The 17,494-nt window shown below is 48.6% G+C and overlaps 1 protein-coding gene across 1 annotated transcript in view; it reads right to left on the bottom strand.

The window, feature by feature from the left end:
- Positions 1-17,494, bottom strand: part of rchy1 (ring finger and CHY zinc finger domain containing 1) — a 77,336-nt gene that overhangs the window by 12,899 nt on the left and 46,943 nt on the right. Inside the window, exons 4-6 of the mRNA XM_072495237.1 lie at positions 13,035-13,113; positions 6,649-6,693; positions 1,317-1,375 (exon numbers count right to left, since the gene is read on the bottom strand). Of these exons, the coding sequence (XP_072351338.1) occupies positions 1,317-1,375; positions 6,649-6,693; positions 13,035-13,113 (183 nt within the window). The remainder of the gene's footprint in view (positions 1-1,316; positions 1,376-6,648; positions 6,694-13,034; positions 13,114-17,494) is intronic.

Below are 17,494 nucleotides of genomic sequence, written 5' to 3'. Positions count from 1 at the left end.
ACCAAAAATGTTAGATGGGGTTATTGGGTTACGGGGATAGGGTGGAAGTGAGGGCTTAAGTGGGTCGATGCAGACTCAATGGGCCAAATGGCCTCCTTCTGCACTGTATGTTCTATGTCTCAGTAATAGCTATAATATCCCAGTCCCATGTACCTATCCATGCCCGGAGTTCACGTCGACAAAACACATATTTAAAACCATAATGTATTAATGTGAGTTGCCTCTATATTCATGGGGGGTGTTTCCTTTAGGGGCAGAGGAACAGACGGTGTGAAAACAAGCTGCCGATTTGCTGCCTTTTTCTACACAAGATGACTTTCAGCCCAGAGCACTTACAGGAATCTTGATCAAGGGCCATGCTCTGATCATTTAGCTTCCATCCACCCCTTTTCAAAATCTCACACTGCTCCACTGATTTGTTCCTCAATGTCTGGAGGACTATTAGGCACACATGCCTGGAACTTTAGCACACGTGCCTGGAACATTAGCACTGCTGCAAAGCGGTTTCTGCTTCACACTGATGTTCATGTTGCCTAAAGTCACAGCTTAACCCTAACCACAGCAGAGAACCTGCTGTTACACTGCAGTTAAGACTGGGAGGCAGCAGTTTCAGACTGCTTGGGTTAGGATACGGAGGCTGATATCTCACACTCAGTTAGGATCGGGATATTGAGGCTTCTCTCCTTCAGTTAATTTATATGTTTCGACATGTGATACCCACAATCAGAACGTAAATGATGAGCTTGGGTAAAGAGTTGATAGTCGGAGTATAACCACGCACGCCGACAGAACTCTCTTTAGCAGTTGGTTCCAGACAGCTATACATCAACCAGCTGGAACTCACAGTGTACCTGGGGCTGGTTTAGCACACTGGGCTAAATCGCTGGCTTTTAAAGCAGACCAAGGCAGGCCAGCAGCACGGTTCAATTCCCGTACCAGCCTCCCCGAACAGGCGCCGGAATGTGGCGACTAGGGGCTTTTCACAGTAACTTCATTTGAAGCCTACTTGTGACAATAAGCGATTTTCATTTCATTTCATTTCATGTGTGAGAATGGACTCCAAGGTTTGAATCCTTAATCTCTACCATATTTTTTTATTTCTTGATTTACTTTCCTATAGGCTTTGCCCCTCAAGTGCTGAGTAATACTCCAGCTTCTGAAGAAATGTCACCACTGGATCAAGCAATGAATTTTGAACAAATTGGTTTCATGAACAACAGGTCTCAGCCTCTCATTGGTCCTCAGTCTTGATCCTACATCATAACCCTTTCACTACAGTCCAGTATGTGGGTAAGTTTAGAATTTAGGATGCTTACTTGTGAAGAAGGTGACCGCAAGTCAGGACGTGAGCCCCAATACGAGAAGTATGAATGTCCTTTGACAAAAATGAAAGTAACAAATCATTAAACACAAAAATACAAAATGGTTAGTGTTACGTAAAAAATAGGAAAGTTTAGACCATGGGATAAATTCAACAGTTCTAGCAGAGTCCTACATTCAAAGGGAGTACAGGGCAGAGAAGCTGCACAGCTCAGTTATGTACTCATCTCATGAGGAGCGGCGGAGAGGCAGGCATGCGGGAGATACTCGCGGGAGTGGAGAGAGCAATTACAGCCCAGGGAACGCTACGTCACTCACCTTCAGGAGGAGGAGCAGAGAGGCGGATTCGTCGGAGATATTAGCGGGAGAAGAGAGGCAGACCTGCGGGAGATACTCGCAGGAGTGGAGAGGTGGATAAATATAGCCAGGGGTGCACCCCCAGGTCCGTTTCTCCATTCCGCCTCCTGAAGGTGTGTGATGTCGGCAGTGCTTCCTGGGCTGTATTCACTCACTCTCCACTCTCGCGAGTATCTCCCACAGGTCCATCTTTCTACTCCTCCTCCTGAAGGGGAGTGATGTAAGCACGCTCCCTGAGCTGGTACTTATCCTCTCTTCACTCCCGCCAGTCTCTCTCACACATCCACCTCGCCTGCAGGTGAGTATAAAAGTTGGCAAATGATGTTGCAGCTGTATAGAACCTTAGTTAGGCCGCAGTTGGAGTATAGTGTTCAATTCTGGTCACCACCCTACCAGAAGGATGTGGCGGCTTTGGGGAGGGTACAGGAGAGATTTACCAGGATGTTGTCTGGTATGGAGGATATTAGATATGAGAGAGGTTGGAGAAACTTGGTTTGTTCTCACTGGAACGACGGAGGTTGAGGGGCGACCTGATAGAGGTCTACAAGATTATGAGGAGTATGGACAGAGTGGATAGTCAGAAGCTTTTTCCCCAGGGTGGGAGAGTCAATTACTAGGGGACATAGGTTCTCGGTGCGAGGGGCAAGGCTTAAAGATGTACGAGGCACGCTCTTTTACACAGATGTGGTGGGAGCCTGGAACTCGCTGCCGGGGAAGCAGATACGATAGTGACTTTTAAGTGGCATCTTGACAAATACATGAATAGTTTGGGAATAGAGGGATATAGTAGGAGGTTTTAATTCAGACGGGCAGCATGGTCGGCACAGGCTTGGAGGGCCAAAGGGCCTGTTCCTGTGCTGTAATTTTCTGATTTTTGTAATTATATTACGCGATTTCAACTTCCCCAACATTAGGATAGTCAAAGTGCAAAGGGTTTAGAGGGGGTGGATTTCTTGAAACATATTTAGGAGAGCTTTTTATGTCAATATGTAGAAGGTCCAACAAGGGACGGCGCAATGTTGGATCTAATTCTGGGGAACGAAGCCGCAGAGGTGCTCGAGGTGGCAGCAAGGTGGCATTTTAGTGACAGCGACCACAACACAGTACGATCTAAATCTGTTACGGAAAAGATGGTCTGCAAAAAATAAGGCAAGATCGGTCCAAAGTAGACTGGGAACAGCTTCTTGTGGGAAAATCTACAGCAGAGCAGTGGTGGGTGTTCAAAACGGAAATGGGGAGAGAGCAGGTCCAACATGGTCTCTTCAGGGCGAGATGTAGGAGCAACAAGCCCAGAGAACCCTGGCTGTCCAGGAATATTCAGGACTGGATAAGAAAGAAAAGAGGTTTTAGAAGGTATAAGGGGACAAGTCAGCGTAGGTCTTAGTGGAGTATGGAAAGTGCAGAGGGGAACTTAAGAAAGCAATTAGGCGAGCAAAGAGGGGGCATGAAAAAGCACTGGCAGGTACGATTACGAGAATCCGAAGATATTCTGTAAGTATATTAAGCGGAAGAGGGTAACTAGGAAAAAGCAGGGCCCATCAGTGCGTGGAGCCGGAGGACATTGGTAGGGAGGGTGTTAAAGGAGTACTTCACATCTGTTATCCCTTAGGAAAATGTAGGTATCGAATTCAGGGGGAGGGACTGTGAGGTCCTTGAACAGTTGAAGTGAAGTGAAAAATCCCCAGGTCCAGTCGAGTTGTATCCCAGGCTGGCAAGGAGGAAATGACAGGAGTTCAGATCCAAATTTTTAATTCCTCTCTGGCCACAGGGTGGTGCCAGAGGACTGGAGGACAACTAATGTGGTTCCACTTTTTAAGAAGGATGGTAGAGATAAACTCAGACCAAAGAGTCTTTCGGTGGTAGGGAAACTGGGGCTGTTTAGCACAGGGCTAAATCGCTGGCTTTGAAAGCAGACCAAGGCAGGCCAGCAGCACGGTTAAATTCCCGTACCAGCCTCCCCGAACAGGCGCCGGAATGTGGCGACTAGGGACTTTTCACAGTAACTTCATTTGAAGCCTACTTGTGACAATAAGCGATTTTCATTTCATTTAATTTCAAACTATTGGAGAAAACGCTGAAGGAAAGAGTCTATCTCCACTTGGAGAGGAAAGGTTTGATCAGGGATAGTCAGCTTGGCTGTGTCAGAGGGAGGTCATGCCTAATAAATGTGATTGAGTTTTCCGAGGAGGTGATCGGCTGTTTAGATGAGGGTAGTGCAGTTGATGTAGTTTATTTGGATTTCAGCAAAGCCTTCAACAAGGTCTCATATGGGAGACTGATAAAGGACATGGGATCAAGGGTAACTTGGCAAGTTGGATCCAAACCTGGCTTAAGTGATAAGAGACACAGAGTGATGGTAAAGGGTAGCTTGTGTGACTGGATCCGGTATCCAGGAACGTACCACAGGGTTCAGTGCTGGGTCCCTTATTTGGGATTTATATAAATGATATAGAGGAGAATGTTTGGGGGATGATAAGTTTGCGGACAACGCAAAGATTGGCAGGATGGTGAGGAAGGTCTTAGGTTGCAGGATGAAATAGGCCCTTTGGTCAAGTGGGCAGACCAATTGTGGATGGAATTAAAAGGTTGTACTTTTAGACTTCATAGCAGAATTAGTTTTGTTTTTAAATTTAGTTATCCAATAAGTGAAGGGGTTAAAACTCTTCTGTATTGATCTGTATCACATACACAAGCTGTTTAGCCAAAGATGTTAGCTGCAGGAAGTCTGCCTAAGGACACATATCGCTGGTGATGGTACCCCATGAAAGAACATAGAACATACAGTGCAGAAGGAGGCCATTCGGCCCACGAGTCTGCACTGACCCACTTCCACCCGAACACCATAACCCAATACCCCTTCCTCACTTTTTTTGATCACCAAGGGCAATTTATCATGGCCAATCCACCTAACCTGCACGTCTTTGGACTGTGGGAGGAAACCGGAGCACCCGGAGGAAACCCGCGGGGAGAATGTGCAGACTCCGCACAGTGACCAAGTCGGGAATCAAACCTGGGACCCTGGCGCTGTGAAGCACAGTGCTAGTCACGTGTGCTACCGTGCTGCCCACATAGAGATAAGAAACAAATGGTCTTCATCAAGGATGGAAGTGAACAACGTCGGACCTTTTCACCATTTCCTTTTTATTGGCGTCAAGTTGTCTGGAGGAAAGGCATAATCATGCAGAATTGTTATTTCAGTGGGCAGTTTTACCTTGGGAAGACCATTATACTTAAGACAGGGGGGGTGATTGATAACCACATTCTTGATAACGGGGAGCTGATGATAAATATTAGGAGATAGCATGTACGTGTCTCTGCACTGATTGGGTATTATAATTAAATAAGCATGCATTTGTTGGAATTGATTAATCATTCTCATATAATATACATGGTGTAGTAAACATAATCAAGTCATGATTGGACACAGATAACTAAAATCATAGAATTCCTACAGTGCAGGAGGCCATTCAGCCCATTGAGTCTTCACTGACCCTCTGAAAGAGTACCCCACTTTGGCGCACTCTCCCACCCTAGCCCCACAATCCCACCCAATTTGCACATCTTTGGACACTAAGGGCAATTTAGTGTGGCCAATCTACCTAACCTGCACATCTTTGGATTGTGGGAGGAAACCGGAGCACCTGGAGGAAACCCACGCAGACACGGGGAGAACGTGCAGACTCTGCCCAGACAGTGACCCAAGGCTGGAATTGAACCCGGGTTCCTGGTGCTATGAGGCAGCAGTGCTAACCACTGTGCCTCTTCCGGTAACTAGTAACAAATGATTGGTATATGCTAATTTATTGTAACCGATTCTGAAGTACATCTGCCGGTACAATTCTTGAACCACTGCTCTCTAGTGTCCCAACTTGGAATCCCATTAGCCCGTGTATAGCACTGTAATAAAGGCCTCATTTGTAACTTCAAAAGTCTTTGCCTAGTTTCTCCGGAGTGGGAGAGTGAAGTACACTAAAGCCGAATTGCTGCACTTTTTCTCCACAACAGAATTTAACCCTGAAAACCGCAAAGTGATGCACTCTGGAAGAAGTATCAAGAGAAGGGATTACTCAATGAATGGCAGGACACTAGGAAGCTCCGAGGAATTGAAGGATCTTGGGGTGCTTGTCCACAGATCCCTGACAGAGGCAGGATACTTTAATAGGGTAATTAAGACATACGGGGCACTGCATATATCAGTCGTGGCATAGATTATAAGAACATGGAGGTTATGTTGGAGCTGTACAAACAGTGATTGCACTGGAGGGGGTGCAGAGGGGATTCACCAGGATGTTACCTGGGATGGAACATTTGAGCTATGAAGAGAGGCTGGATAAGCTCAGGTTGTTTTCTTAGGAGTAGAGAAGGATAAGAGAGGACCTGATTGAGGTGTATAAGATAATGAGGGGTATGGACAGGGTGGATAGGAAGCAGCTGTTCCCCTTAGTTGAAGGGTCAATAATGAGGGGGCATAATTTTAAGGCGAGGGGCAGGAGGTTTAGAGGAAAAACCTTTTCAACCAGAGGGTGATGGGAGTCTGTAACGCACTGCCTGGGAGGGTAGAGGAGGCGAGAAACCTCACAACCTTTAAAAAGTACACGGGCAAGCACTTGAAATGTTATATCATTCAGGACTATGGGCCAAGTGTTGGAAAGTGGGATTAGTGCAGATTTAGTGTAGTTTTATCAGTACAAACTCGATAGTCCAAAGAGCCTCTTATTTCCTCTGTGACTCTACGATTCTATAGCCTACGGGGAAACACAATCACTTGATCCACTGTAGCCATCACATGCCCAATCCATCAAATGTAAAATGGGCCACATGAATAGCATATTTTAGGTTTACAGTTAGTTTGCTTTCATTGTTTCATTGGACAATTTGAGAGTAAGGTAAATTTAGAGATGCGTGTCTACCCAGCAAAAAGTGAAGACTAGTTCCATATTCAACAAACAGTCCTGGTGATTTTGATCTTACCTCCATGCACACGGGACAGTTCTGACGGGAAACGTTTTCAACACACTGTACAAAAGGGAAAGCTAACGTTAGTATTCAAATGCTATTAACCATATATTCTTTTTAAAATCAGAAACAACAGCAATGATCAGCAGAGAAAGGTTAAACACAACAGACAAAAATATACTGGTGTAATTCTATTTTTAAATATATTTTATTCCGAACAATACAAACGTTTCCACAATCATAAAAAACACACGCAACCATGTTAGACAGCTTGTCATTTTATATCTTTATAAATTAACTAACTGATTTTACCCCCAAAACAAAGCCCCCCATCCCATCCCCTCCCCCCATTGATTGCTGGCGGCAAACAGATCTTTGAAATTACAGGTGAACGGCCTCCACCTCTAGTGGAATACCTCCTCTGATCCCCTAAAGGCAAATTTAATTTTCTCCATTTGCATAAACTCTGCCACATCCCCCAACAACGCCGAAGCCCTCAGGGGCACCACCCACCTCCATCCAAGAAATATCCGTCTCTGGGCAACCAGCCTCGTGAGCCTACCCTCCACAAACAGATCCCCGATCCTCTCAACCCCATCTCTCCTCCATCTCCTATAAGTTGCGCCCATCCTCGTTAGTGCAAATCTATGATGTTCACAGATAGTACCGACATGCCTCCCAGTCAGATCGGAGTTGATTCCAAATTTTAAGGGATGCCACTATTGGGCTCACTGTCTACCTGGCCGGGGGAAAAGGGAGAGGGGCAGTAACCAGTGCCTTTAAACACGTCCCAACGCAAGAAGCCTCCTCCATTTACCCCCACCCCGACCCCTTCACCACTGCCGCACCTTTTCTACATTCACCGCCCAGTAGTAGTATAATAAATGTGGCAGCGCCAGCCCCCGGAATGCTTTCCCCTCTCCAGGAAGGCTCTCTGGAGCCTTGGTGTCTTGCCTGCCCACACAATTGCCAAAATTAAACTTATCCACCCTCACAAAAAACACATTGGTGAAAAAAATCAGGAGAAACTGAAACACGAACAGGAACCTCGGGAGAATGTTAATTTTTATGGTCTTTACTCTATACTGGTGTAATTCTAACCATAACTGAAATTGCTATCAAAAAATTAACTTAACTTTAACAACATTCTAACTGGGAGCAAACGTGTGAAATTTCTCTGGCATTCCTTGGGTACCGAGAGGTCTCAGAGTTTTACAGGGTAGTGGACATAGAACAGGAGGGAGAAAAATGAGAGAGGAATGAGAACAGTCTGCCAACAGGGCGGAGGAAGCATGGAACTAGAAGATAACTAGTGTCGGAAGATTGGAGGCTATAATGCATGATTCATGCCTGGGAGGGGTGGGCAGAAAGGGTTGAAACCAGCACATGGTTCAAAGGTGAGGACAAGAATTCTGAGACCTGGGCCAGAAGTTTCCGTGTGACGTGCGCACCTGGCGAGCAGGGCTGGAAGCAGCCACGTCTCCCCGTCTCGGTCAAGATCTATGATCCATTGCAATATTACGCTGGCTGCCATTTAATGATAGGGTCACCAGAGCCAGGCACAAAATTCAAAGGTGGCTGAAGGCAACAGAGGAGGCAGAGGGAGGCTTTCCTCATGGTGGCTCAGCACCAGGAGTACGGCAAGAGGTCACTTCCGATGGACAGGAAACCCCCACGATTGTTTTCATCCCGATTGTTTTCATCCCTCAGATGACCATCCACCAGAGCCAACCAGGAAGCGGACAATGAGCAGGTGCTGATTGCAGAGACACCCACGGCACACCCTCTCTCAGCGCCAAGCACCAGGGCAGATACTGACCTGTCGGTGGGCATTAGCACATTGGATCAGTTGGTGGTGCACAGTGGTGAGGGCACGTCACGTTTGCCCGAGTAGATAATGGAGACAGGGTGTGCCCAGAGCTCTGGCAGCCATAAGATTGCTGGCAGGACCACGAGATAGATGATGAGCCTCTGGTGTCGCCATTTTGGTGGCAAATGCTGGGTTTCCAGAGGGATGTGCGGAGTGATCTGGCGGAAATGCCTGAGGGTCCGTGTGCCATGGTTACTGTCACAGACGGGCACTGCGAATGCCCTGAGCACCGAGTGCACAGCTTCACCTATTGAGAGAGTGCCGATTTTCATGGAGAGGCAGCTCCAGGAGCACAATAACGGGCTCCTGGGAGCCCTCACACAGGCACTGACCTCAGCAAGTTATTGACAGTGTGGGAGAAGGAGGTGGCACCTAATCTCCCAGATGTGTGCCCATCCTTCAGTGGTGAGCAGAACAGTACAGACACACCTCACAATGCCCACATGCCCCGGATGAGGACAGAAGCTCCTCCACCTCTCTGCCAGTCACTGCACCATCCTCAGAGTCCGCAACAACGGAGGAGTGCCTGGCTGAACATGCCGTCTCAGGAGGAGCCTACTGAGGGCAACCGCCAAGGACACTGATGCCAACAGTACACCAGTCAGAAACTGGCCTCTTAATGCCATCATCGGGAGCCCTGGAAAGATCCAGGGGTATAAAAGTTAAATTCCACAGTGGCCTTCAGAGCCACGGGCATTGGGTGTCCACCCACACAATTGGAGGCTACCTCTGGCCCAATCACCTGGCATATGGACGTGATGGCTTTGCCTGCAAGCGGAAGCCTCCTGTGGCATTGGGTCTCTGTTGAGTCAAAGTAGTTGCCCGCGTATACCCTGGCAGCTGGGTGGGGACGTCCCCCTTGCCCATCCGCTGGCCCTGATAACCTGTACCTGTACCTCTCCTCTGAGGGAATGCCTTCGACCACCTGACTTTCTCTTTGTTCAACATCCTCCTCAGAGGAAGTGCTCCCTGCTGAGCAGACTATACCCGTCTGCAGAGATGCAAATAGGGCTGATCCATGCAATGAGGGTGCCAGAGGGACGCAATTCACAGAGGTTACAAGTCTGCAATGTCCTGAAAATTCCAGATAAGGTGCTAAAGAAAGCAGTGCAAACTCTCTCAATACTCCAAACCAAACCCTCACCAAACTCCCCAAAACTCCGAACTCCTCAGCCTGCCTTTGCTCCAGCCCCTTTCATCCCCCAGTCACAGTCTCTCCTGTTTCTCATCCTACAAACCTACCTTCCTAACCCTGCTCCTCCAATCTTATTTCCTTGGATCAACATCATTTTATCCTCGTGCTTCAGGAAGTGCCTCCGGGCATTATTCTGCTTCAGTGGCACTGGTTATATAAATGTTTTCATCCTCGCCGCTCACCTCACTCAGCTGGTCGCAATCTCTACTCCAGTGCTATTTATAGTTTATTTTGCTCTCGTCTTAACCTCCATTAAACAAAAGCACAGCACCAGAACTGGGATATTAAATTTACTGATGCTAAAAAACGAACTGGAGTACTTTTGATGAAATTTCTTATCCTTTTGTTATGATCCCAGCTGATGTTCCGACCAGACACGTCAGATCAGTAAATAGGATACTGTGCTGCAGCATAAAGTTTTTTTTTTAATTATTTACGGGATGTGGGCGTCGCTGGTCGGGCCAGCATTTATTGCCCATCCCTTGTTGCCCTTCACAAGGCGGTGGTGAGCTGCCTTCTTGAACCGCGGAGGTCCCGGAGGTGTAGGTACACCCACAGTGCCGTTAGAGAGGGGGTTCAAGGATTTTGCCCGAGCGACAGTGAAGGAACGGCCGATATATTTCCAAGTCAGGGCGCTGAGTGACTTGGAGAAAAACTTCCAGCTGGTGGTTGCTCTTGTCCTTCTAGATGTAGCAGTTGGGGGTTTGGAAGGTGCTGACTAAGGAGCACTGGTGAGTTCCTGCAGTGCATCTTGTGGATGGTACACACGGCTGCCACTGCCTGTCAGAGGTAGAGGGTTTGATTGTTTGTAGAAGGAGAAATCAAGCGGGGCTGCTTTGTCCTGGATGGTGTTGAGCTTCTCGAGTGTTGCTGGAGCTGCACTCATCCAGGCAAGTGGAGAGTATTCCATCGCACTCCTGACTTGTGCCCTGTAGATGGCGGACAGGCTTTTTTTTGGGGGGGGGGGATCAGGAGGTCAGTTTCACATCAATGGTAACCCCCAGGTTGTTGATTGTGGGAGGTTCAGCGATAAGAATGCCATTAAATGTCATGGGGTGATGGTTAGATCCTCTCTTGTAGGAGATGGCCGTTGCCTGGCACTTGTGTGGTGCGACTGTAACTTGCCACGTGTGAGCCCAAGCCTGGATATTGTCCTGGTCTTGCTGCATTTGGACATGGACTGCTTCATTATCTGAGGAGTCGCGAATGCTGCTGAACTTTGTGCAGTCATCCAAAAACATCCCCACTTCTGACCTTATGATGGAAGGGAGGTCATTGATGAAGCAGCTGAAGATGGTTGGGCCGAGGACACTACCCTGAGGAACTCCTGCAGTGATGTCCTGGAGCTGAGGTGATAGACCTCCAACCACCACAACCATCTTCCTTTGTGCCAGGTATGACTCCAACCAGCGGAGAGTTTTCCCCCTGATTCCCATTGACTCCAGTTTAGCGAGGGCTGCTTGATGACATACTCTGGTCAAATGCTGCCTTGATGTTAAGGGCAGTCACTCTCAGCTCACCTCTGGCATTCAGCTCTTTTGTCCATGTTTGAACCAAGGCTGTAATGTGGTCAGGAGCTGAGTGACCCTGGCGGAACCCAAACTGAGCGTTCGTGACATCTGTGATGCTGTGGATCTCCGGAGGAGACGGAGATGGATCATCCATTCGGCACTTCGGTCTGAAGATTATTGCAAATGCCTCAGCCTTGTCCTTTGAACATATATGCTGAGCTCCTCCATCATTGAGAATGGGGATGTTTGTGGAGCCGCCTCCTCCTCCAGTGAGTCGTTTAATTGTCCACCACCATTCATGGCTGGATATGGCAGGACTATAGAGCTTAGATCTGATGTGTTCCTTGTGGAAATGCTTAGCTCTATCTGTTACTTGCTGCTTATGCTGTTTGACACACAAGTAGTCCTGTGTTGTAGCTTCACCAGGTTGACATCTCATTTTTCAGTCTGCCTGGCGTTGCCCCCGGCATGCTCTCCTGCACTCTTCATTGAACCAGGGTTGCTCCCCTGGCTGGGTGGTAATGGGAGAGTGGGGGATATGCCGGGCCATGAGGTGCAGATTGTGGTTGATACAATTCTGCTGCTGCTGATGGGATGGAAGCCATTCCAAATCCTTTCATCCAACAGCAAGATGGTTAACTGGGAAATGCCTCATCGCTGTTTCTCAGGATTCCAATTGAGTTGGTTAAGGCTCCTTGATGCCATACTCGGCCGCATGGATGCCCAGTCTGGAGCTGCTAGATCTGTTTGAAGTCTATCCCACTTAGCACGGTGGTAGTGCCACACAACATGATGGAGGGTATCCTCAATGTGGAGACGGGACTTTGTCTCCACAAGGACTGCGGTGGTCACTTCTACCGATACTGTCATGGACAGGAACATCTGCAACAGGCAGGTTGGTGAGGATGATGTCAAGTATGTTTTTCCCTCGTGTTGGCTCCCTCGCCACCTGCTGCAGTCCCAGTCTAGCAGCTATGTCCTTTAGGACCCGGCCAGCTCGGCCTGAGATGGTACTACTGAGCCACTCTTGATGATGAACATTGAAGTCCCCAACCCAGAGCATATTCTATGCCCTTGCCACCCTCATTGCCTCTACCAAGTGGTGTTCAACATGAGACGAGAACTGATTCAACAGCTGATGATGGCCTGTACATGGTAATCAGCAGGAGGTTTCCTTGCCCATGCTTAACCTGAAGCCAGGAGACTTCATGGGGTCCAGAGTCGATGTTGAGGACTCCCAGGGTAACTCCCTCCCGACTGTATATCACTGTGCTGCCACCTCTGCTGGGTCTATCCTGCCGTTGAGACAGGAGTGAGACATACATACCCAGGAATGGTGACCGTCTGGGTCAATGGTGGGAGGTCTGTCCGGTTCTATTCCTTTTCTGTGTTTTCGTAGTGGATGAATACAACTGAGTGACTTGCTGGGCCATTTCAGAGTCAACCACATTGCTGTGGGTCTGAAGTCACATGTAGGCCAGACCAGGTAAGCACTTCCCCTTATATGTTCCTTTTGATTGGCAGCTATTTACAACAATATGAAATTGATTTTCAATCTTTTTTTTTTAAATAGTGATTTTTCTTCCTACTTTCCGCCTTTAGTGTTTGTGCCTCTGCTGCCTGCCTCTGGGCAGGATATGTATGGCTCGTGTTGCAAGTCTCTGCTTAGCCATCATAGCTGCTCAGAAAATGGCAGCAAAGTTCAAGCACTCCAGCAGCAACATGATATATTCAGTATTTATCTCTCCACCAGCTTCAACAACGTAAAAGATAAGCGGGACACAGTGAAGCCCTGATACATCAGTAAGCAACAAGTCTAATTTACCTTGTGGTTCCCACGGAGATGAGTAGCTAGACACAGGTTACATTTCACACAGTGGAAAAAGTTATCTTCTGGCCCAATCCTATGCAAGAGGTTTAAAGAAAATTATAAAACAGCATTAAGTTAATATAGCAAAGTCTCAACACCACTGTTACCCACCCCAACCGCACCAAAATAACAATGTCTGCCCCGTTACATTGGGCACTTTTATAGAACCAGAATGAGATGAAACTGTAAGTAAGTGTACTGAGAGATTAGTACACCTATATCTTCACAATGTACTGAGAGATTAGTCCACCTATATCTTCACTATTGCAAACAGGACCAAACATAATCTTCGCAAAGGCAGTTAGGAATGAGCAACACATGCTGGCCTTGTCAGCAACTCTCACGTCCCATGAAAGAATTAAAACAATCAGCTTAACGTATATCCCCAAGTTCAGAAGAAGTAAAACAAACAAAAATCCAGCTTAGCTTCAGCTGGCCAGAGGAGTTTTAGGAATCTCTTACAGCCCATTTAAAGAGTCATGCAGTCCACATGCACAAAACTAAGTATCCTAAATAGAGTATGTTACATACCATAAAAATAATCCATGATAATCCATTGTTCGCCAAAGAATTGCAATTTAAAAGCCAAAATATTTACTTTACAGCTGATGTAGAGTGCATTCATTTTGTAATTTTGGAAAACTGTTACATAAATAATGATTTTTGCAAATAATGTTATTGACTAAACCACTGCAATCCTTTGGACATTTTAGCTCCTGTGCAAAATGTGGCAAAGAAATAACAATCTGAAGGGCTGGTTTAGCTCAGTGGGCTAGACAACTGGTTTGTGATGGAGAACAAGGCCAGCAGCACGGGTTCAATTCCCGTACCAGTTTACCCAAACAGGCACTGGAATGCGGTGACTAGGGACTTTTCACAGTAACTTCATACTTGTGACAATAAAACATTATTATGGGGGCAGCACGGTAGCCTTGTGGATAGCACAATTGCTTCACAGCTCCAGGGTCCCAGGTTCGATTCCAGCTTGGGTCACTGTCTGTTTCGGAGTCTGCACATCCTCCCCGTGTGTGCGTGGGTTTCCTCCGGGTGCTCCGGTTTCCTCCCACAGTCCAAAGATGTGCAGGTTAGGTGGATTGGACATGATAAATTGCCCTTAGTGTCCAAAATTGCCCTTAAGTGTTGGGTGGGGTTACTGGGTTATGGGGATAGGGTGGAGGTGTTGACCTTGGGTCGGGTGCTCTTTCCAAGAGTCGGTGCAGACTCGATGGGCCGAATGGCCTCCTTCTGCACTGTAAATTCTATGATGATCTATGATAATCAAAGGTAAAACTGTAAAAATGGTCATGCAATCGTTATGTAAAATTGAAGGTGTGTTTCTATCATTTACTTCATTACAATATAGATTGTAGATTGCCGAGCAGCACAACACATCTCAAAGTTCTACTGGCAACACTGTGGCATCCAATCAGTTGGAACTCACAGCAAACAGGAGTCTCTATGAGCTACAGCAAACAGCACCGAGTGTACCTACACCACACTGCACCGAGTGTACCTACACCACACTGCACCGAGTGTACCTACACCACACAGCACCGAGTGTACCTACACCACACTGCACCGAGTGTACCTACACCACACAGCACCGAGTGTACCTACACCACACTGCACCGAGTGTACCCACACCACACTGCACCGAGTGTACCTACACCACACAGCACCGGGTGTACCTACACCATACAGCACCGGGTGTACCTACACAGCACCGAGAGTACCTACATCACACTGCACCGAGAGTACCTACACCACACTGCACCGAGTGTACCTACACCACACTGCACCGAGAGTACCTACACCACACAGCACCAAGTGTACCTACACCACACAGCACCGAGAGTACCTACACAGCACCGAGAGTACCTACATCACACTGCACCGAGAGTACCTACACCACACTGCACCGAGTGTACCTACACCACACTGCACCGAGAGTACCTACACCACACAGCACCGAGAGTACCTACACCACACAGCACCGAGTGTACCTACACCACACAGCACCGAGTGTACCTACACCACACTGCACCGAGTGTACCCACACCACACTGCACCGAGTGTACCTACACCACACAGCACCGAGTGTACCTACACCACACAGCACCGAGAGTACCTACACCACACAGCACCGAGTGTACCTACACCACACAGCACCGAGTGTACCTACACCACACTGCACCGAGTGTACCCACACCACACTGCACCGAGTGTACCTACACCACACAGCAACGAGTGTACCTACACCACACAGCACCGGGTGTACCTACACCATACCACACCGGGTGTACCTACACCACACAGCACCGAGAGTACCTACACAGCACCGAGAGTACCTACATCACACTGCACCGAGAGTACCTACACCACACTGCACCGAGTGTACCTACACCACACTGCACCGAGAGTACCTACACCACACAGCACCAAGTGTACCTACACCACACAGCACCGAGAGTACCTACACAGCACCGAGAGTACCTACATCACACTGCACCGAGAGTACCTACACCACACTGCACCGAGTGTACCTACACCACACTGCACCGAGAGTACCTACACCACACTGCACCGAGTGTACCTACACCACACTGCACCGAGAGTACCTACACCACACAGCACCGAGTGTACCCACCACACTGCACCGAGTGTACCTACACCACACTGCACCGAGAGTACCTACACCACACAGCACCGAGTGTACCTACACCACACAGCACCGAGTGTACCTACACCACACTGCACCGAGTGTACCCACACCACACTGCACCGAGTGTACCTACACCACACAGCACCGAGTGTACCTACACCACACAGCACCGAGTGTACCTACACCACACAGCACCGGGTGTACCTACACCACACAGCACCGGGTGTACCTACACCACACAGCACCGAGAGTACCTACACAGCACCGAGAGTACCTACATCACACTGCACCGAGAGTACCTACACCACACTGCACCGAGTGTACCTACACCACACTGCACAGAGAGTACCTACACCACACAGCACCAAGTGTACCTACACCACACAGCACCGAGAGTACCTACACAGCACCGAGAGTACCTACATCACACTGCACCGAGAGTACCTACACCACACTGCACCGAGTGTACCAACACCACACTGCACCGAGAGTACCTACACCACACAGCACCGAGAGTACCTACACCACACAGCACCGAGAGTACCTACACCACACAGCACCGAGAGTACCTACACCACACAGCACCGAGTGTACCTACACCACACTGCACCGAGAGTACCTACACCACACTGCACCGAGAGTACCTACACCACACAGCACCGAGTGTACCTCCACCACACAGCACCGAGTGTAACCACACAGCACCGAGTGTACCTACACCACACTGCACCGAGTGTACCTACACCACACAGCACCGAGTATACCTAAACCACACTGCACCTAGTGTACCTACACCACACAGCACCGAGAGTACCTACACCACACTGCACCAAGAGTACCTACACCACACAGCACCGAGTGTACCTACACCACACTGCACCGAGTGTACCTACACCACACAGCACCAAGTGTACCTACACCACACAGCACTAAGTGTACCTACACAGCACCGAGAGTACCTACATCACACTGCACCGAGAGTACCTACACCACACTGCACCGAGTGTACCTACACCACACTGCACCGAGAGTACCTACACCACACAGCACCGAGAGTACCTACACCACACAGCACCGGGTGTAACTACACCACACAGCACCGAGTGTACCTACACCACACTGCACCGAGAGTACCTACACCACACTGCACCGAGAGTACCTACACCACACAGCACTGAGTGTACCTCCACCACACAGCACCGAGTGTAACCACACAGCACCGAGTGTACCTACACCACACTGCACCGAGTGTACCTACACCACACTGCACCGAGTGTACCGACACCACACAGCACCGAGTGTACCTACACCACACTGCACCTAGTGTACCGACACCACACAGCACCGAGTGTACCTACACCACACTGCACCGAGTGTACCTACACCACACAGCACCAAGTGTACCTACACCACACAGCACCAAGTGTACCTACACAGCACCGAGAGAACCTACATCACACAGCACCGAGAGTACCTACACCACACAGCACCGGGTGTAACTACACCACACAGCACCGAGTGTACCTACACCACACTGCACCGAGAGTACCTACACCACACTGCACCGAGAGTACCTACACCACACAGCACTGAGTGTACCTCCACCACACAGCACCGAGTGTAACCACACAGCACCGAGTGTACCTACACCACACTGCACCGAGTGTACCTACACCACACTGCACCGAGTGTACCGACACCACACAGCACCGAGTGTACCTACACCACACTGCACCGAGTGTACCTACACAGC

Source organism: Scyliorhinus torazame, chromosome 3 (assembly GCF_047496885.1).
Source record: "Scyliorhinus torazame isolate Kashiwa2021f chromosome 3, sScyTor2.1, whole genome shotgun sequence".
In the NCBI taxonomy this organism is placed as follows: Eukaryota; Metazoa; Chordata; class Chondrichthyes; order Carcharhiniformes; family Scyliorhinidae; genus Scyliorhinus; species Scyliorhinus torazame.
The sequence above is the reverse complement of the archived record's forward strand: the minus strand, read 5'-3'. Positions and strand labels throughout refer to the sequence as shown.